General features: G+C 57.7%; 1 protein-coding gene across 4 annotated transcripts in view; it reads left to right on the top strand.

The window, feature by feature from the left end:
- LOC143768048 (uncharacterized) overlaps nucleotides 1–23,520 on the top strand; it is an 804,459-nt gene that overhangs the window by 712,880 nt on the left and 68,059 nt on the right. Inside the window, exon 1 of one of the 4 annotated variants that reach the window (XM_077256707.1) lies at nucleotides 20,919–21,037. The exons of 2 other annotated variants lie outside the window; for them this stretch is intronic. Coding sequence is in view for 1 of the 2 variants with exons in the window: in XM_077256708.1 (XP_077112823.1) it covers nucleotides 21,032–21,037 (6 nt within the window). In the remaining variant the exon portion in view is untranslated. Of the gene's footprint in view, nucleotides 1–20,918; nucleotides 21,038–23,520 lie in introns of those variants that run through there. One more of the 4 variants, XM_077256708.1, reaches the window with a different exon arrangement.

Raw genomic sequence — 23,520 nt, 5'->3', positions numbered from 1 at the left:
CTCCACCCGCAGAGCCGCACTCCACATAGAGAATAATGGAGCCTCCAGCACCGACCTCCACCCGCAGAGCCGCACTCCACAGAGAATAATGGAGCCTCCAGCACCGACCTCCACCCGCAGAGCCGCACTCCACATAGAGAATAATGGAGCCTCCAGCACCGGCCTCCACCCGCACAGCCGCACACCACATAGAGAATGGAGCCTCCAGCACCGACCTCCACCCGCAGAGCCGCACTCCACATAGAGAATAATGGAGCCTCCAGCACCGACCTCCACCCGCAGAGCCGCACTCCACATAGAGAATAATGGAGCCTCCAGCACCGACCTCCACCCGCAGAGCCGCACTCCACATAGAGAATAATGGAGCCTCCAGCACCGACCTCCACCCGCACAGCCGTACTCCACATAGAGAATAATGGAGCCTCCCGCACCGACCTCCACCCGCAGAGCCGCACTCCACATAGAGAATAATGGGGCCTCCAGCACCGACCTCCACCCGCAGAGCCGCACTCCACATAGAGAATAATGGAGCCTCCAGCACCGACCTCCACCCGCAGAGCCGCACTCCAAACAGAGAATAATGGAGCCTCCAGCACCGACCTCCTCCCGCAGAGCCACACTCCACAGAGAATAATGAGCCTCCCGCACCGACCTCCACCCGCAGAGCCGTACTCCACATAGAGAATAATGGAGCCTCCAGCACCGACCTCCACCCACACTCCACATAGAGAATAATGGAGCCTCCAGCACCGACCTCCACCTACAGAGCCGCACTCCACATAGAGAATAATGGAGCCTCCAGCACCGACCTCCACCCGCAGAGCCGCACTCCACATAGAGAATAATGGAGCCTCCAGCACCGACCTCCACCCGCAGAGCCACACTCCACATAGAGAATAATGAGCCTCCCGCACCGACCTCCACCCGCAGAGCCGTACTCCACATAGAGAATAATGGAGCCTCCAGCACCGACCTCCACCCACACTCCACATAGAGAATAATGGAGCCTCCAGCACCGACCTCCACCTACAGAGCCGCACTCCACATAGAGAATAATGGAGCCTCCAGCACCGACCTCCACCCGCAGAGCCGCACTCCACATAGAGAATAATGGAGCCTCCAGCACCGACCTCCTCCCGCAGAGCCGTACTCCACATAGAGAATAATGAGCCTCCCGCACCGACCTCCACCCGCAGAGCCGTACTCCACATAGAGAATAATGGAGCCTCCAGCACCGACCTCCACCCGCAGAGCCGCACTCCACATAGAGAATAATGGAGCCTCCAGCACCGACCTCCACCCACACTCCACATAGAGAATAATGGAGCCTCCAGCACCGACCTCCACCCGCAGAGCCGTACTCCACATAGAGAATAATGGAGCCTCCAGCACCGACCTCCACCCGCAGAGCCGCACTCTATATAGAGAATAATGGAGCCTCCAGCACCGACCTCCACCCGCAGAGCCGCACTCCACATAGAGAATAATGGAGCCTCCAGCACCGACCTCCACCCACACTCCACATAGAGAATAATGGAACCTCCAGCACCGACCTCCACCCGCAGAGCCGCACTCCACATAGAGAATAATGGAGCCTCCAGCACCGACCTCCACCCGCAGAGCCGCACTCCACATAGAGAATAATGGAGCCTCCAGCACCGGCCTCCACCCGCACAGCCGTACTCCACATAGAGAATAATGGAGCCTCCCGCACCGACCTCCACCCGCAGAGCCGCACACCACATAGAGAATGGAGCCTCCAGCACCGACCTCCACCCGCAGAGCCGCACTCCACATAGAGAATAATGGAGCCTCCAGCACCGACCTCCACCCGCAGAGCCGCACTCCACATAGAGAATAATGGAGCCTCCAGCACCGACCTCCACCCACAGAGCCGCACTCCACATAGAGAATAATGGAGCCTCCAGCACAGACCTCCACCCGCAGAGCCGCACTCCACATAGAGAATAATGGAGCCTCCAGCACCGACCTCCACCCGCACAGCCGTACTCCACATAGAGAATAATGGAGCCTCCCGCACCGACCTCCACCCGCAGAGCCGCACTCCACATAGAGAATAATGGGGCCTCCAGCACCGACCTCCACCCGCAGAGCCGCACTCCACATAGAGAATAATGGAGCCTCCAGCACCGACCTCCACCCGCAGAGCCGCACTCCAAACAGAGAATAATGGAGCCTCCAGCACCGACCTCCTCCCGCAGAGCCACACTCCACAGAGAATAATGAGCCTCCCGCACCGACCTCCACCCGCAGAGCCGTACTCCACATAGAGAATAATGGAGCCTCCAGCACCGACCTCCACCCACACTCCACATAGAGAATAATGGAGCCTCCAGCACCGACCTCCACCCGCAGAGCCGTACTCCACATAGAGAATAATGGAGCCTACAGCACCGACCTCCACCCGCAGAGCCGTACTCCACATAGAGAATAATGGAGCCTCCAGCACCGACCTCCACCTACAGAGCCGCACTCCACATAGAGAATAATGGAGCCTCCAGCACCGACCTCCACCCGCAGAGCCGCACTCCACATAGAGAATAATGGAGCCTCCAGCACCGACCTCCACCCGCAGAGCCACACTCCACATAGAGAATAATGAGCGTCCCGCACCGACCTCCACCCGCAGAGCCGTACTCCACATAGAGAATAATGGAGCCTCCAGCACCGACCTCCACCCACACTCCACATAGAGAATAATGGAGCCTCCAGCACCGACCTCCACCTACAGAGCCGCACTCCACATAGAGAATAATGGAGCCTCCAGCACCGACCTCCACCCGCAGAGCCGCACTCCACATAGAGAATAATGGAGCCTCCAGCACCGACCTCCTCCCGCAGAGCCACACTCCACATAGAGAATAATGAGCCTCCCGCACCGACCTCCACCCGCAGAGCCGTACTCCACATAGAGAATAATGGAGCCTCCAGCACCGACCTCCACCCACACTCCACATAGAGAATAATGGAGCCTCCAGCACCGACCTCCACCCGCAGAGCCGTACTCCACATAGAGAATAATGGAGCCTCCAGCACCGACCTCCACCCGCAGAGCCGTACTCCACATACAGAATAATGGAGCCTCCAGCACCGACCTCCACCCACAGAGCCGCACTCCACATAGAGAATAATGGGGTCTCCAGCACCGACCTCCACCCTCAGAGCCGCACTCCACATAGAGAATAATGGAGCCTCCAGCACCGACCTCCACCCTCAGAGCCGCACTCCACATAGAGAATAATGGAGCCTCCAGCACCGACCTCCACCCGCAGAGCCGCACTCCACATAGAGAATAATGGAGCCTCCAGCACCGACCTCCACCCGCAGAGCCGCACTCCACATAGAGAATAATGGAGCCTCCAGCACCGACCTCCACCCGCAGAGCCGCACTCCACATAGAGAATAATGGAGCCTCCAGCACCGACCTCCACCCACACTCCACATAGAGAATAATGGAACCTCCAGCACCGACCTCCACCCGCAGAGCCGCACTCCACATAGAGAATAATGGAGCCTCCAGCACCGACGTCCACCCGCAGAGCCGCACTCCACAGAGAATAATGGAGCCTCCAGCACCGACCTCCACCCGCAGAGCCGCACTCCACATAGAGAATAATGGAGCCTCCAGCACCGACCTCCATCCGCAGAGCCGCACTCCACATAGAGAATAATGGAGCCTCCAGCACCGACCTCCACCCGCAGAGCCGCACTCCACATAGAGAATAATGGAGCCTCCAGCACCGACCTCCACCCGCAGAGCCGCACTCCACATAGAGAATAATGGAGCCTCCAGCACCGACCTCCACCCGCAGAGCCGCACTCCACATAGAGAATAATGGAGCCTCCAGCACCGACCTCCACCCGCAGAGCCGCACTCCACATAGAGAATAATGGAGCCTCCAGCACCGACCTCCACCCACACTCCACATAGAGAATAATGGAACCTCCAGCACCGACCTCCACCCGCAGAGCCGCACTCCACATAGAGAATAATGGAGCCTCCAGCACCGACGTCCACCCGCAGAGCCGCACTCCACAGAGAATAATGGAGCCTCCAGCACCGACCTCCACCCGCAGAGCCGCACTCCACATAGAGAATAATGGAGCCTCCAGCACCGACCTCCATCCGCAGAGCCGCACTCCACATAGAGAATAATGGAGCCTCCAGCACCGACCTCCACCCGCAGAGCCGCACTCCACATAGAGAATAATGGAGCCTCCAGCACCGACCTCCACCCGCACAGCCGTACTCCACATAGAGAATAATGGAGCCTCCCGCACCGACCTCCACCCGCAGAGCCGCACTCCACATAGAGAATAATGGGGCCTCCAGCACCGACCTCCACCCGCAGAGCCGCACTCCACATAGAGAATAATGGAGCCTCCAGCACCGACCTCCACCCGCAGAGCCGCACTCCAAACAGAGAATAATGGAGCCTCCAGCACCGACCTCCTCCCGCAGAGCCGTACTCCACATAGAGAATAATGGAGCCTCCAGCACCGACCTCCACCCGCAGAGCCGTACTCCACATAGAGAATAATGGAGCCTCCAGCACCGACCTCCACCCGCAGAGCCGTACTCCACATAGAGAATAATGGAGCCTCCAGCACCGACCTCCACCCACACTCCACATAGAGAATAATGGAGCCTCCAGCACCGACCTCCACCTACAGAGCCGCACTCCACATAGAGAATAATGGAGCCTCCAGCACCGACCTCCACCTACAGAGCCGCACTCCACATAGAGAATAATGGAGCCTCCAGCACCGACCTCCACCCGCAGAGCCGCACTCCACATAGAGAATAATGGAGCCTCCAGCACCGACCTCCTCCCGCAGAGCCACACTCCACATAGAGAATAATGAGCCTCCCGCACCGACCTCCACCCGCAGAGCCGTACTCCACATAGAGAATAATGGAGCCTCCAGCACCGACCTCCACCCACACTCCACATAGAGAATAATGGAGCCTCCAGCACCGACCTCCACCCGCAGAGCCGTACTCCACATAGAGAATAATGGAGCCTCCAGCACCGACCTCCACCCGCAGAGCCGTACTCCACATAGAGAATAATGGAGCCTCCAGCACCGACCTCCACCTACAGAGCCGCACTCCACATAGAGAATAATGGAGCCTCCAGCACCGACCTCCACCTACAGAGCCGCACTCCACATAGAGAATAATGGAGCCACCAGCACCGACCTCCACCCGCAGAGCCGCACTCCACATAGAGAATAATGGGGTCTCCAGCACCGACCTCCACCCTCAGAGCCGCACTCCACATAGAGAATAATGGAGCCTCCAGCACCGACCTCCACCCTCAGAGCCGCACTCCTCATAGAGAATAATGGAGCCTCCAGCACCGACCTCCACCCGCACAGCCGTACTCCACATAGAGAATAATGGAGCCTCCCGCACCGACCTCCACCCGCAGAGCCGCATTCCACATAGAGAATAATGGGGCCTCCAGCACCGACCTCCACCCGCAGAGCCGCACTCCACATAGAGAATAATGGAGCCTCCAGCACCGACCTCCACCCGCAGAGCCGCACTCCACATAGAGAATAATGAGCCTCCCGCACCGACCTCCACCCGCAGAGCCGTACTCCACATAGAGAATAATGGAGCCTCCAGCACCGACCTCCACCCACACTCCACATAGAGAATAATGGAGCCTCCAGCACCGACCTCCACCCGCAGAGCCGTACTCCTCATAGAGAATAATGGAGCCTCCAGCACCGACCTCCACCTACAGAGCTGCACTCCACATAGAGAATAATGGAGCCTCCAGCACCGACCTCCACCCGCAGAGCCGCACTCCACATAGAGAATAATGGAGCCTCCAGCACCGACCTCCACCCGCAGAGCCACACTCCACATAGAGAATAATGAGCCTCCCGCACCGACCTCCACCCGCAGAGCCGTACTCCACATAGAGAATAATGGAGCCTCCAGCACCGACCTCCACCCACACTCCACATAGAGAATAATGGAGCCTCCAGCACCGACCTCCACCTACAGAGCCGCACTCCACATAGAGAATAATGGAGCCTCCAGCACCGACCTCCACCCGCAGAGCCGCACTCCACATAGAGAATAATGGAGCCTCCAGCACCGACCTCCTCCCGCAGAGCCACACTCCACATAGAGAATAATGAGCCTCCCGCACCGACCTCCACCCGCAGAGCCGTACTCCACATAGAGAATAATGGAGCCTCCAGCACCGACCTCCACCCACACTCCACATAGAGAATAATGGAGCCTCCAGCACCGACCTCCACCCGCAGAGCCGTACTCCACAGAGAATAATGGAGCCTCCAGCACCGACCTCCACCCGCAGAGCCGTACTCCACATAGAGAATAATGGAGCCTCCAGCACCGACCTCCACCTACAGAGCCGCACTCCACATAGAGAATAATGGAGCCTCCAGCACCGACCTCCACCCTCAGAACCGCACTCCACATAGAGAATAATGGAGCCTCCAGCACCGACCTCCACCCACAGAGCCACACTCCACATAGAGAATAATGGAGCCTCCAGCACCGACCTCCACCCACAGAGCCACACTCCACATAGAGAATAATGGAGCCTCCAGCACCGACCTCCACCCACACTCCACATAGAGAATAATGGAACCTCCAGCACCGACCTCCACCCGCAGAGCCGCACTCCACATAGAGAATAATGGAGCCTCCAGCACCGACGTCCACCCGCAGAGCCGCACTCCACAGAGAATAATGGAGCCTCCAGCACCGACCTCCACCCGCAGAGCCGCACTCCACATAGAGAATAATGGAGCCTCCAGCACCGACCTCCATCCGCAGAGCCGCACTCCACATAGAGAATAATGGAGCCTCCAGCACCGACCTCCACCCGCAGAGCCGCACTCCACATAGAGAATAATGGAGCCTCCAGCACCGACCTCCACCCGCACAGCCGTACTCCACATAGAGAATAATGGAGCCTCCCGCACCGACCTCCACCCGCAGAGCCGCACTCCACATAGAGAATAATGGGGCCTCCAGCACCGACCTCCACCCGCAGAGCCGCACTCCACATAGAGAATAATGGAGCCTCCAGCACCGACCTCCACCCGCAGAGCCGCACTCCAAACAGAGAATAATGGAGCCTCCAGCACCGACCTCCTCCCGCAGAGCCGTACTCCACATAGAGAATAATGGAGCCTCCAGCACCGACCTCCACCCGCAGAGCCGTACTCCACATAGAGAATAATGGAGCCTCCAGCACCGACCTCCACCCACACTCCACATAGAGAATAATGGAGCCTCCAGCACCGACCTCCACCTACAGAGCCGCACTCCACATAGAGAATAATGGAGCCTCCAGCACCGACCTCCACCTACAGAGCCGCACTCCACATAGAGAATAATGGAGCCTCCAGCACCGACCTCCACCCGCAGAGCCGCACTCCACATAGAGAATAATGGAGCCTCCAGCACCGACCTCCTCCCGCAGAGCCACACTCCACATAGAGAATAATGAGCCTCCCGCACCGACCTCCACCCGCAGAGCCGTACTCCACATAGAGAATAATGGAGCCTCCAGCACCGACCTCCACCCACACTCCACATAGAGAATAATGGAGCCTCCAGCACCGACCTCCACCCGCAGAGCCGTACTCCACATAGAGAATAATGGAGCCTCCAGCACCGACCTCCACCCGCAGAGCCGTACTCCACATAGAGAATAATGGAGCCTCCAGCACCGACCTCCACCTACAGAGCCGCACTCCACATAGAGAATAATGGAGCCTCCAGCACCGACCTCCACCTACAGAGCCGCACTCCACATAGAGAATAATGGAGCCACCAGCACCGACCTCCACCCGCAGAGCCGCACTCCACATAGAGAATAATGGGGTCTCCAGCACCGACCCCCACCCTCAGAGCCGCACTCCACATAGAGAATAATGGAGCCTCCAGCACCGACCTCCACCCTCAGAGCCGCACTCCTCATAGAGAATAATGGAGCCTCCAGCACCGACCTCCACCCGCACAGCCGTACTCCACATAGAGAATAATGGAGCCTCCCGCACCGACCTCCACCCGCAGAGCCGCACTCCACATAGAGAATAATGGGGCCTCCAGCACCGACCTCCACCCGCAGAGCCGCACTCCACATAGAGAATAATGGAGCCTCCAGCACCGACCTCCACCCGCAGAGCCGCACTCCACATAGAGAATAATGAGCCTCCCGCACCGACCTCCACCCGCAGAGCCGTACTCCACATAGAGAATAATGGAGCCTCCAGCACCGACCTCCACCCACACTCCACATAGAGAATAATGGAGCCTCCAGCACCGACCTCCACCCGCAGAGCCGTACTCCTCATAGAGAATAATGGAGCCTCCAGCACCGACCTCCACCTACAGAGCCGCACTCCACATAGAGAATAATGGAGCCTCCAGCACCGACCTCCACCCGCAGAGCCGCACTCCACATAGAGAATAATGGAGCCTCCAGCACCGACCTCCACCCGCAGAGCCACACTCCACATAGAGAATAATGAGCCTCCCGCACCGACCTCCACCCGCAGAGCCGTACTCCACATAGAGAATAATGGAGCCTCCAGCACCGACCTCCACCCACACTCCACATAGAGAATAATGGAGCCTCCAGCACCGACCTCCACCTACAGAGCCGCACTCCACATAGAGAATAATGGAGCCTCCAGCACCGACCTCCACCCGCAGAGCCGCACTCCACATAGAGAATAATGGAGCCTCCAGCACCGACCTCCTCCCGCAGAGCCACACTCCACATAGAGAATAATGAGCCTCCCGCACCGACCTCCACCCGCAGAGCCGTACTCCACATAGAGAATAATGGAGCCTCCAGCACCGACCTCCACCCACACTCCACATAGAGAATAATGGAGCCTCCAGCACCGACCTCCACCCGCAGAGCCGTACTCCACAGAGAATAATGGAGCCTCCAGCACCGACCTCCACCCGCAGAGCCGTACTCCACATAGAGAATAATGGAGCCTCCAGCACCGACCTCCACCTACAGAGCCGCACTCCACATAGAGAATAATGGAGCCTCCAGCACCGACCTCCACCCTCAGAACCGCACTCCACATAGAGAATAATGGAGCCTCCAGCACCGACCTCCACCCACAGAGCCACACTCCACATAGAGAATAATGGAGCCTCCAGCACCGACCTCCACCCACAGAGCCACACTCCACATAGAGAATAATGGAGCCTCCAGCACCGACCTCCACCCGCAGAGCCGCACTCCACATAGAGAATAATGGAGCCTCCAGCACCGACCTCCACCTGCAAAGCCGCACTCCACATAGAGAATAATGGAGCCTCCAGCACCGACCTCCACCCGCAGAGCCACACTCCACATAGAGAATAATGGAGCCTCCAGCACCGACCTCCACCCGCAGAGCCACACTCCACATAGAGAATAATGGAGCCTCCAGCACTGACCTCCACCCGCAGAGCCGCACTCCACATAGAGAATAATGGGGTCTCCAGCACCGACCTCCACCCTCAGAGCCGCACTCCACATAGAGAATAATGGAGCCTCCAGCACCGACCTCCACCCTCAGAGCCGCACTCCTCATAGAGAATAATGGAGCCTCCAGCACCGACCTCCACCCGCACAGCCGTACTCCACATAGAGAATAATGGAGCCTCCAGCACCGACCTCCACCCGCAGAGCCGCACTCCACATAGAGAATAATGGAGCCTCCACCACCGACCTCCACCCGCAGAGCCACACTCCAGATAGAGAATAATGGAGCCTCCAGCACTGACCTCCACCCGCAGAGCCGCACTCCACATAGAGAATAATGGAGCCTCCAGCACCGACCTCCACCCGCAGAGCCACACTCCACATAGAGAATAATGGAGCCTCCACCACCGACCTCCACCCGCAGAGCCGCACTCCACATAGAGAATAATGGAGCCTCCAGCACCGACCTCCACCGCAGAGCCGCACTCCACATAGAGAATAATGGAGCCTCCAGCACCGACCTCCACCCGCAGAGCCGCACTCCACATAGAGAATAATGGGGTCTCCAGCACCGACCTCCACCCTCAGAGCCGCACTCCACATAGAGAATAATGGAGCCTCCAGCACCGACCTCCACCCTCAGAGCCGCACTCCACATAGAGAATAATGGAGCCTCCAGCACCGACCTCCACCCGCAGAGCCGCACTCCACCTAGAGAATAATGGAGCCTCCAGCACCGACCTCCACCCGCAGAGCCACACTCCACCTAGAGAATAATGGAGCCTCCAGCACCGACCTCCACCCGCAGAGCCGCACTCCACATAGAGAATAATGGAGCCTCCAGCACCGACCTCCACCCGCAGAGCCGCACTCCACATAGAGAATAATGGGGTCTCCAGCACCGACCTCCACCCTCAGAGCCGCACTCCACATAGAGAATAATGGAGCCTCCAGCACCGACCTCCACCCGCAGAGCCGCACTCCACATAGAGAATAATGGAGCCTCCACCACCGACCTCCACCCGCAGAGCCGCACTCCACATAGAGAATAATGGAGCCTCCAGCACCGACCTCCACCGCAGAGCCGCACTCCACATAGAGAATAATGGAGCCTCCAGCACCGACCTCCACCCGCAGAGCCGCACTCCACATAGAGAATAATGGGGTCTCCAGCACCGACCTCCACCCTCAGAGCCGCACTCCACATAGAGAATAATGGAGCCTCCAGCACCGACCTCCACCCGCACAGCCGTACTCCACATAGAGAATAATGGAGCCTCCCGCACCGACCTCCACCCGCAGAGCCGCACTCCACATAGAGAATAATGGGGCCTCCAGCACCGACCTCCACCCGCAGAGCCGCACTCCACATAGAGAATAATGGAGCCTCCAGCACCGACCTCCACCCGCAGAGCCGCACTCCACATAGAGAATAATGGAGCCTCCAGCACCGACCTCCACCCGCAGAGCCGCACTCCACATAGAGAATAATGGAGCCTCCACCACCGACCTCCACCCGCAGAGCCACACTCCAGATAGAGAATAATGGAGCCTCCAGCACTGACCTCCACCCGCAGAGCCGCACTCCACATAGAGAATAATGGAGCCTCCAGCACCGACCTCCACCCGCAGAGCCGCACTCCACATAGAGAATAATGGAGCCTCCAGCACCGACCTCCACCGCAGAGCCGCACTCCTCATAGAGAATAATGGAGCCTCCAGCACCGACCTCCACCCGCAGAGCCGCACTCCACATAGAGAATAATGGGGTCTCCAGCACCGACCTCCACCCTCAGAGCCGCACTCCACATAGAGAATAATGGAGCCTCCAGCACCGACCTCCACCCGCAGAGCCGCACTCCACATAGAGAATAATGGAGCCTCCACCACCGACCTCCACCCGCAGAGCCGCACTCCACATAGAGAATAATGGAGCCTCCAGCACCGACCTCCACCGCAGAGCCGCACTCCACATAGAGAATAATGGAGCCTCCAGCACCGACCTCCACCGCAGAGCCGCACTCCACATAGAGAATAATGGAGCCTCCAGCACCGACCTCCACCCGCAGAGCCGCACTCCACATAGAGAATAATGGGGTCTCCAGCACCGACCTCCACCCTCAGAGCCGCACTCCACATAGAGAATAATGGAGCCTCCAGCACCGACCTCCACCCGCACAGCCGTACTCCACATAGAGAATAATGGAGCCTCCCGCACCGACCTCCACCCGCAGAGCCGCACTCCACATAGAGAATAATGGAGCCTCCCGCACCGACCTCCACCCGCAGAGCCGCACTCCACATAGAGAATAATGGGGCCTCCAGCACCGACCTCCACCCGCAGAGCCGCACTCCACATAGAGAATAATGGAGCCTCCAGCACCGACCTCCACCCGCAGAGCCGCACTCCACATAGAGAATAATGGAGCCTCCAGCACCGACCTCCACCCGCAGAGCCGCACTCCACATAGAGAATAATGGAGCCTCCACCACCGACCTCCACCCGCAGAGCCACACTCCAGATAGAGAATAATGGAGCCTCCAGCACTGACCTCCACCCGCAGAGCCGCACTCCACATAGAGAATAATGGAGCCTCCAGCACCGACCTCCACCCGCAGAGCCGCACTCCACATAGAGAATAATGGAGCCTCCAGCACCGACCTCCACCGCAGAGCCGCACTCCTCATAGAGAATAATGGAGCCTCCAGCACCGACCTCCACCCGCACAGCCGTACTCAACATAGAGAATAATGGAGCCTCCCGCACCGACCTCCACCCGCAGAGCCGCACTCCACATAGAGAATAATGGGGCCTCCAGCACCGACCTCCACCCGCAGAGCCGCACTCCACATAGAGAATAATGGAGCCTCCAGCACCGACCTCCACCCGCAGAGCCGCACTCCACATAGAGAATAATGAGCCTCCCGCACCGACCTCCACCCGCAGAGCCGTACTCCACATAGAGAATAATGGAGCCTCCAGCACCGACCTCCACCCACACTCCACATAGAGAATAATGGAGCCTCCAGCACCGACCTCCACCCGCAGAGCCGTACTCCACATAGAGAATAATGGAGCCTCCAGCACCGACCTCCACCCGCAGAGCCACACTCCACATAGAGAATAATGAGCCTCCCGCACCGACCTCCACCCGCAGAGCCGTACTCCACATAGAGAATAATGGAGCCTCCAGCACCGACCTCCACCCACACTCCACATAGAGAATAATGGAGCCTCCAGCACCGACCTCCACCTACAGAGCCGCACTCCACATAGAGAATAATGGAGCCTCCAGCACCGACCTCCACCCGCAGAGCCGCACTCCACATAGAGAATAATGGAGCCTCCAGCACCGACCTCCTCCCGCAGAGCCACACTCCACATAGAGAATAATGAGCCTCCCGCACCGACCTCCACCCGCAGAGCCGTACTCCACATAGAGAATAATGGAGCCTCCAGCACCGACCTCCACCCACACTCCACATAGAGAATAATGGAGCCTCCAGCACCGACCTCCACCCGCAGAGCCGTACTCCACAGAGAATAATGGAGCCTCCAGCACCGACCTCCACCCGCAGAGCCGTACTCCACATAGAGAATAATGGAGCCTCCAGCACCGACCTCCACCTACAGAGCCGCACTCCACATAGAGAATAATGGAGCCTCCAGCACCGACCTCCACCCACAGAGCCACACTCCACATAGAGAATAATGGAGCCTCCAGCACCGACCTCCACCCGCAGAGCCGCACTCCACATAGAGAATAATGGAGCCTCCAGCACCGACCTCCACCTGCAAAGCCGCACTCCACATAGAGAATAATGGAGCCTCCAGCACCGACCTCCACCCGCAGAGCCACACTCCACATAGAGAATAATGGAGCCTCCAGCACCGACCTCCACCCGCAGAGCCACACTCCACATAGAGAATAATGGAGCCTCCAGCACCGACCTCCACCCGCAGAGCCACACTCCACATAGAGAATAATGGAGCCTCCAGCACCGACCTCCACCCGCAGAGCCGCACTCCACATAGAGAATAATGGGGTCTCCTGCACCGACCTCCACCCTCAGAGCCGCACTCCACATAGAGAATAATGGAGCCTCCAGCACCGACCTCCACCCTCAGAGCCGCACTCCTCATAGAGAATAATGGAGCCTCCAGCACCGACCTCCACCCGCACAGCCGTACTCCACATAGAGAATAATGGAGCCTCCCGCACCGACCTCCACCCGCAGAGCCGCACTCCACATAGAGAATAATGGAGCCTCCAGCACCAACCTCCACCCGCAGAGCCGCACTCCACATAGAGAATAATGGGGCCTCCAGCACCGACCTCCACCCGCAGAGCCGCACTCCACATAGAGAATAATGGAGCCTCCAGCACCGACCTCCACCCGCAGAGCCGCACTCCACATAGAGAATAATGGAGCCTCCCGCACCGACCTCCACCCGCAGAGCCGCACTCCACATAGAGAATAATGGGGCCTCCAGCACCGACCTCCACCCGCAGAGCCGCACTCCACATAGAGAATAATGGAGCCTCCAGCACCGACCTCCACCCGCAGAGCCGCACTCCACATAGAGAATAATGAGCCTCCCGCACCGACCTCCACCCGCAGAGCCGTACTCCACATAGAGAATAATGGAGCCTCCAGCACCGACCTCCACCCGCAGAGCCGCACTCCACATAGAGAATAATGGAGCCTCCACCACCGACCTCCACCCGCAGAGCCACACTCCAGATAGAGAATAATGGAGCCTCCACCACCGACCTCCACCCGCAGAGCCGCACTCCACATAGAGAATAATGGAGCCTCCAGCACCGACCTCCACCGCAGAGCCGCACTCCACATAGAGAATAATGGAGCCTCCAGCACCGACCTCCACCCGCAGAGCCGCACTCCACATAGAGAATAATGGGGTCTCCAGCACCGACCTCCACCCTCAGAGCCGCACTCCACATAGAGAATAATGGAGCCTCCAGCACCGACCTCCACCCTCAGAGCCGCACTCCACATAGAGAATAATGGAGCCTCCAGCACCGACCTCCACCCGCAGAGCCGCACTCCACATAGAGAATAATGGAGCCTCCAGCACCGACCTCCACCCGCAGAGCCACACTCCACCTAGAGAATAATGGAGCCTCCAGCACCGACCTCCACCCGCGGAGCCACACTCCACCTAGAGAATAATGGAGCCTCCAGCACTGACCTCCACCCGCAGAGCCGCACTCCACATAGAGAATAATGGAGCCTCCAGCACCGACCTCCACCCGCAGAGCCGCACTCCACATAGAGAATAATGGGGTCTCCAGCACCGACCTCCACCCTCAGAGCCGCACTCCACATAGAGAATAATGGAGCCTCCAGCACCGACCTCCACCCGCAGAGCCGCACTCCACATAGAGAATAATGGAGCCTCCACCACCGACCTCCACCCGCAGAGCCGCACTCCACATAGAGAATAATGGAGCCTCCAGCACCGACCTCCACCGCAGAGCCGCACTCCACATAGAGAATAATGGAGCCTCCAGCACCGACCTCCACCCGCAGAGCCGCACTCCACATAGAGAATAATGGGGTCTCCAGCACCGACCTCCACCCTCAGAGCCGCACTCCACATAGAGAATAATGGAGCCTCCAGCACCGACCTCCACCCTCAGAGCCGCACTCCACATAGAGAATAATGGAGCCTCCAGCACCGACCTCCACCCGCAGAGCCGCACTCCACATAGAGAATAATGGAGCCTCCAGCACCGACCTCCACCCGCAGAGCCGCACTCCACATAGAGAATAATGGAGCCTCCAGCACCGACCTCCACCCACACTCCACATAGAGAATAATGGAACCTCCAGCACCGACCTCCACCCGCAGAGCCGCACTCCACATAGAGAATAATGGAGCCTCCAGCACCGACCTCCACCCGCAGAGCCGCACTCCACAGAGAATAATGGAGCCTCCAGCACCGACCTCCACCCGCAGAGCCGCACTCCACATAGAGAATAATGGAGCCTCCAGCACCGGCCTCCACCCGCACAGCCGTACTCCACATAGAGAATAATGGAGCCTCCCGCACTGACCTCCACCCGCAGAGCCGCACACCACATAGAGAATGGAGCCTCCAGCACCGACCTCCACCCGCAGAGCCGCACTCCACATAGAGAATAATGGAGCCTCCAGCACCGACCTCCACCCGCAGAGCCGCACTCCACATAGAGAATAATGGAGCCTCCAGCACCGACCTCCACCCGCAGAGCCGCACTCCACATAGAGAATAATGGAGCCTCCAGCACCGACCTCCACCCGCAGAGCCGTACTCCACATAGAGAATAATGGAGCCTCCCGCACCGACCTCCACCCGCAGAGCCGCACTCCACATAGAGAATAATGGGGCCTCCAGCACCGACCTCCACCCGCAGAGCCGCACTCCACATAGAGAATAATGGAGCCTCCAGCACCGACCTCCACCCGCAGAGCTGCACTCCAAACAGAGAATAATGGAGCCTCCAGCACCGACCTCCTCCCGCAGAGCCACACTCCACAGAGAATAATGAGCCTCCCGCACCGACCTCCACCCGCAGAGCCGTACTCCACATAGAGAATAATGGAGCCTCCAGCACCGACCTCCACCCACACTCCACATAGAGAATAATGGAGCCTCCAGCACCGACCTCCACCCGCAGAGCCGTACTCCACATAGAGAATAATGGAGCCACCAGCACCGACCTCCACCCGCAGAGCCGTACTCCACATAGAGAATAATGGAGCCTCCAGCACCGACCTCCACCTACAGAGCCGCACTCCACATAGAGAATAATGGAGCCTCCAGCACCGACCTCCACCCGCAGAGCCGCACTCCACATAGAGAATAATGGAGCCTCCAGCACCGACCTCCACCCGCAGAGCCACACTCCACATAGAGAATAATGAGCCTCCCGCACCGACCTCCACCCGCAGAGCCGTACTCCACATAGAGAATAATGGAGCCTCCAGCACCGACCTCCACCCACACTCCACATAGAGAATAATGGAGCCTCCAGCACCGACCTCCACCTACAGAGCCGCACTCCACATAGAGAATAATGGAGCCTCCAGCACCGACCTCCACCCGCAGAGCCGCACTCCACATAGAGAATAATGGAGCCTCCAGCACCGACCTCCACCCGCAGAGCCGCACTCCACATAGAGAATAATGGAGCCTCCAGCACCGACCTCCACCCGCAGAGCCGCACTCCACATAGAGAATAATGGAGCCTCCAGCACCGACCTCCACCCGCAGAGCCGCACTCCACATAGAGAATAATGGAGCCTCCAGCACCGACCTCCTCCCGCAGAGCCACACTCCACATAGAGAATAATGAGCCTCCCGCACCGACCTCCACCCGCAGAGCCGTACTCCACATAGAGAATAATGGAGCCTCCAGCACCGACCTCCACCCACACTCCACATAGAGAATAATGGAGCCTCCAGCACCGACCTCCACCCGCAGAGCCGTACTCCACATAGAGAATAATGGAGCCTCCAGCACTGACCTCCACCCGCAGAGCCGCACTCCACATAGAGAATAATGGAGCCTCCAGCACCGACCTCCACCCACAGAGCCACACTCCACATAGAGAATAATGGAGCCTCCAGCACCGACCTCCACCCACAGAGCCACACTCCACATAGAGAATAATGGAGCCTCCAGCACCGACCTCCACCCGCAGAGCCGCACTCCACATAGAGAATAATGGAGCCTCCAGCACCGACCTCCACCTGCAAAGCCGCACTCCACATAGAGAATAATGGAGCCTCCAGCACCGACCTCCACCCGCAGAGCCACACTCCACATAGAGAATAATGGAGCCTCCAGCACCGACCTCCACCCGCAGAGCCACACTCCACATAGAGAATAATGGAGCCTCCAGCACCGACCTCCACCCGCAGAGCCACACTCCACATAGAGAATAATGGAGCCTCCAGCACCGACCTCCACCCGCAGAGCCGCACTCCACATAGAGAATAATGGAGCCTCCAGCACCGACCTCCACCCGCAGAGCCGCACTCCACATAGAGAATAATGGAGCCTCCACCACCGACCTCCACCCGCAGAGCCACACTCCAGATAGAGAATAATGGAGCCTCCAGCACTGACCTCCACCCGCAGAGCCGCACTCCACATAGAGAATAATGGAGCCTCCACCACCGACCTCCACCCGCAGAGCCGCACTCCACATAGAGAATAATGGAGCCTCCAGCACCGACCTCCACCGCAGAGCCGCACTCCACATAGAGAATAATGGAGCCTCCAGCACCGACCTCCACCCGCAGAGCCGCACTCCACATAGAGAATAATGGAGCCTCCAGCACCGACCTCCACCCTCAGAGCCGCACTCCACATAGAGAATAATGGAGCCTCCAGCACCGACCTCCACCCTCAGAGCCGCACTCCACATAGAGAATAATGGAGCCTCCAGCACCGACCTCCACCCGCAGAGCCGCACTCCACATAGAGAATAATGGAGCCTCCAGCACCGACCTCCACCCGCAGAGCCGCACTCCACATAGAGAATAATGGAGCCTCCAGCACCGACCTCCACCCGCAGAGCCACACTCCACCTAGAGAATAATGGAGCCTCCAGCACCGACCTCCACCCGCAGAGCCGCACTCCACCTAGAGAATAATGGAGCCTCCAGCACTGACCTCCACCCGCAGAGCCGCACTCCACATAGAGAATAATGGAGCCTCCAGCACCGACCTCCACCCGCAGAGCCGCACTCCACATAGAGAATAATGGAGCCTCCAGCACCGACCTCCACCGCAGAGCCGCACTCCACATAGAGAATAATGGAGCCACCAGCACCGACCTCCACCCGCAGAGCCGCACTCCACATAGAGAATAATGGGGTCTCCAGCACCGACCTCCACCCTCAGAGCCGCACTCCACATAGAGAATAATGGAGCCTCCAGCACCGACCTCCACCCTCAGAGCCGCACTCCTCATAGAGAATAATGGAGCCTCCAGCACCGACCTCCACCCGCACAGCCGTACTCCACATAGAGAATAATGGAGCCTCCCGCAGCGACCTCCACCCGCAGAGCCGCACTCCACATAGAGAATAATGGGGCCTCCAGCACCGACCTCCACCCGCAGAGCCGCACTCCACATAGAGAATAATGGAGCCTCCAGCACCGACCTCCACCCGCAGAGCCGCACTCCACATAGAGAATAATGAGCCTCCCGCACCGACCTCCACCCGCAGAGCCGTACTCCACATAGAGAATAATGGAGCCTCCAGCACCGACCTCCACCCACACTCCACATAGAGAATAATGGAGCCTCCAGCACCGACCTCCACCCACAGAGCCGTACTCCACATAGAGAATAATGGAGCCTCCAGCACCGACCTCCACCCGCAGAGCCGTACTCCACATAGAGAATAATGGAGCCTCCAGCACCGACCTCCACCTACAGAGCCGCACTCCACATAGAGAATAATGGAGCCTCCAGCACCGACCTCCACCCGCAGAGCCACACTCCACATAGAGAATAATGAGCCTCCCGCACCGACCTCCACCCGCAGAGCCGTACTCCACATAGAGAATAATGGAGCCTCCAGCACCGACCTCCACCCACACTCCACATAGAGAATAATGGAGCCTCCAGCACCGACCTCCACCTACAGAGCCGCACTCCACATAGAGAATAATGGAGCCTCCAGCACCGACCTCCACCCGCAGAGCCGCACTCCACATAGAGAATAATGGAGCCTCCAGCACCGACCTCCTCCCGCAGAGCCACACTCCACATAGAGAATAATGAGCCTCCCGCACCGACCTCCACCCGCAGAGCCGTACTCCACATAGAGAATAATGGAGCCTCCAGCACCGACCTCCACCCACACTCCACATAGAGAATAATGGAGCCTCCAGCACCGACCTCCACCCGCAGAGCCGTACTCCACAGAGAATAATGGAGCCTCCAGCACCGACCTCCACCCGCAGAGCCGTACTCCACATAGAGAATAATGGAGCCTCCAGCACCGACCTCCACCTACAGAGCCGCACTCCACATAGAGAATAATGGAGCCTCCAGCACCGACCTCCACCCACAGAGCCACACTCCACATAGAGAATAATGGAGCCTCCAGCACCGACCTCCACCCACAGAGCCACACTCCACATAGAGAATAATGGAGCCTCCAGCACCGACCTCCACCCGCAGAGCCGCACTCCACATAGAGAATAATGGAGCCTCCAGCACCGACCTCCACCCGCAGAGCCACACTCCACCTAGAGAATAATGGAGCCTCCAGCACCGACCTCCACCCGCAGAGCCACACTCCACCTAGAGAATAATGGAGCCTCCAGCACCGACCTCCACCCGTAGAGCCACACTCCACATAGAGAATAATGGAGCCTCCAGCACCGACCTCCACCCGCAGAGCCACACTCCACATAGAGAATAATGGAGCCTCCAGCACCGACCTCCACCCGCAGAGCCACACTCCACATAGAGAATAATGGAGCCTCCAGCACCGACCTCCACCGCAGAGCCGCACTCCACATAGAGAATAATGGAGCCTCCAGCACCGACCTCCACCCGCAGAGCCGCACTCCACATAGAGAATAATGGGGTCTCCAGCACCGACCTCCACCCTCAGAGCCGCACTCCACATAGAGAATAATGGGGCCTCCAGCACCGACCTCCACCCACAGAGCCGCACTCCACATAGAGAATAATGGAGCCTCCAGCACCGACCTCCACCGCAGAGCCGCACTCCACATAGAGAATAATGGAGCCTCCAGCACCGACCTCCACCCGCAGAGCCGCACTCCTCATAGAGAATAATGGGGCTTCCAGCACCGACCTCCACCCGCAGAGCCGCACTCCTCATAGAGAATAATGGAGCCTCCAGCACCGACCTCCACCCGCAGAGCCGCACTCCTCATAGAGAATAATGGAGCCTCCAGCACCGACCTCCACCCGCAGAGCCGCACTCCACATAGAGAATAATGGAGCCTCCAGCACCGACCTCCACCCGCAGAGCCGCACTCCACATAGAGAATAATGGAGCCTCCAGCACCGACCTCCACCCGCAGAGCCACACTCCACATAGAGAATAATGGAGCCTCCAGCACCGACCTCCACCGCAGAGCCGCACTCCACATAGAGAATAATGGAGCCTCCAGCACCGACCTCCACCCGCAGAGCCGCACTCCTCATAGAGAATAATGGAGCCTCCAGCACTGACCTCCACGGTAGCGTCTAGATTGGAGTTGATTTGTTGAGAGGGAGGATTGATTCCATGAAATCATGATGTCACCGGAAGGGGCGTGGCCTCCTTTAGTCCAATGACGAGCCGATAGCTGGAAGTTGCGTTTTGCTGAGGTAAATGCTAGAGTGTATGGGCTCAGAGTCCAGGTGTGACGTCATTTCCGGGGGCGTGTCCTATCGGGAGGGGGCGTGTTCTCTTTTTACTAAGGAAGGCGGAAAAGGAAAGCAGCGTGAAAGCTTGTGGACGCCATGGATGGAGGTTAGTGGGGCGACCTGTGGTGCGATTTTGGGGGGACCTCTGTGGTGCGATTTTGGGGGGACCTCTGTGGTGCGATTTTGGGGGGCTCCGCTGCTGCTGGCTATTGTGGGGGGCCCCTGTGTGGGATTTTGGGGGGCTCCGCTGCTGCTGGCTATTGTGGGGGCCCATTTGGTGAGATTTTGGGGTTACCTGCTGCTGCTGGCTATTGTGGGGGACCCCTGTGTGTGTGGGATTTTGGGGGTCTCCGCTGCTGCTGGCTATTGTGGGGGGCCCCTGTGTGTGGGATTTTGGGGGGCTCCGCTGCTGCTGGCTATTGTGGGGGGCCCCTGTGTGTGGGATTTTGGGGGGCTCCGCTGCTGCTGGCTATTGTGGGGGGCCCATGTGGTGAGATTTTGGGGGGACCTGCTGCTGCTGGCTATTGTGGTGGACCCCTGTGGTAGGCGACCTGCTTGTTTGATAAAGATTTACAGCTGGAATATTTCATTCAGTGATATCTAGGATGTGGGATTTTAGTGTTCCCTTTATATTTTTGAGCAGTGTATATTAAGGTTTTTAATATTAGTTAGGACTGTCCCAATTAGGTTCACCATGAAGTAGTGGGATTGGTTTTGCAATTTTTTTTAATAAAAAAAACGTGTTAACTAAGTACCCTATATTTTCTTGCACTATAGCCATTTACTTACTACAGGGTATTCAATCATTGTTTCTGTCCCCCCCCCATATAAAGTACAACCACCATATCTATATGCACGTATATACAGCATTCTAGAATGGTGTGTATATATAGTAGGCCAACTGCCTGTATACCCTGTGATGCAGTGACCCCTGTAACAGGTAGAGGGCGCTGCATGGTCTCTCCAGTATACACACGGAGGCATATTGAGGCCATGGATATGCATGGATGTGGTAGTGAGACAGTGTCTGGCATTGTGGTTAATGGGAGGTATGTGTCACAGGGATGGGGGCTCCCTGCGATGCAACCCAGAGTATCTTGTCATTAGAGCACGTAAGCACTGAAGATGTCATTTAGTGCACCGGGGTCCGGGTTGCAGGTAGCTATGAGAGATGGGAGGGTCTGGCTACCCATATACCTCACCACTGGGTGAGGGCACTCGCTGTACCTTGTTCCCTGCAGGAGTATGAGGACCTGCAATGATGTCATGATCACGTGATCAGCCCATGTGATATACCTCACCTATGGGGGTGTGGGTATAACTTACAAGGTACATAATGTGACCAGGGTGTGGGTCACAGGTCCTGTGTATGTTCCTGTGTTGGAAGACCTGGGAGGAGGCTTCCTGAAAGCACATGCTGGTGTTGGGAGGTCCTGGGAGGAGGACCGGATCCCTGAGCAGCGCACAGTGAAACTTGGGGAAGCTACAGTCCTCCGGTGGGTCTGGACTGACTTGTGTGCCACCCAGGCAAGTTGGTGATCCCCGTGGGCAGCTTTCCCAGTGCACTGTCAAGGAGTCAGCAAGTGGAGCAGGAGCTCCCATAAGGTACCTCCATAAACTGTTGGTGCTTGTATCATGAACTGTGTGGTAACCCACGGCAACTGGTCAGTGAGGACCAGCGTGTTTAGTTGCCACAGAATAAGGATCTGAAACTTGAAGTGATGTCCTGGTTCAGTATGTAAATGGACTGCTCATGGTATGGTTTATGAGGCTTAATAAACCGTATGGACTGTTTTGTTTGAAAAACCGTGCCCGTGTGCTGAATATCACGGCCAAGCGAGTGTCCCCCAATACACTCAGTAAGAGCAGTCTTACAACCCTTATATACAGCATTTTATAAAGCACAACCACTATCTGTATGCCCTTAAGATAGTGGCATAGTAGACTTGCCTAGCCCCATCCAATGGGCTTCGCTAGTCTTAATCCGGTGCCTTCTCTCCTATCACCATCCTTCTTTCTTTGAGTCGATGACGTGTCCTATGTCATCCACACGGAGTCTTCCATCGCGCTCCTTTGCAAGTCACAGAAGCGTGATGAGGGAGGTTGTGTGGATGATGTAGAACACATCATCCACGGGAAGGACTGCGCCGGATGAAGACCAGCTCCAAACATAACACCGAACTGCCCCGTAGGTGAGTATAATAAGTTATTTACATTATGCACATTGGCTTAGGGACATACCGTATATACTCGAGTAGAAGCCGACCTGAGTATAAGCCGACCCCCCTAATTTTGCCACAAAAAACTGGGTAAACTTATTGACTCAAGTATAAGCCTAGTGTGGAAAATGCAGCAGCTACCGGTAAATGTCAAAAATAAAAATAGATACCAATAAAAGTAAAATTAATTAAGACATCAGTAGATTAAGTGTTTTTGAATATCCATATTGAATCAGGAGCCCCACATAATGCTCCATGCAGTTCATGATGGCCCCATAAGATGCTCCATATTAAAATATGCCCCATATAATACTGCACAAATGTTAATGGCCCCATGAGATGCTCCATAGAAACTTTTACCCCATACAAT

This window comes from Ranitomeya variabilis, chromosome 4 (assembly GCF_051348905.1).
Source record: "Ranitomeya variabilis isolate aRanVar5 chromosome 4, aRanVar5.hap1, whole genome shotgun sequence".
In the NCBI taxonomy this organism is placed as follows: Eukaryota; Metazoa; Chordata; class Amphibia; order Anura; family Dendrobatidae; genus Ranitomeya; species Ranitomeya variabilis.
Note: the sequence above shows the minus strand (reverse complement) of the source record. Positions and strands in the feature narration are given on the sequence as shown.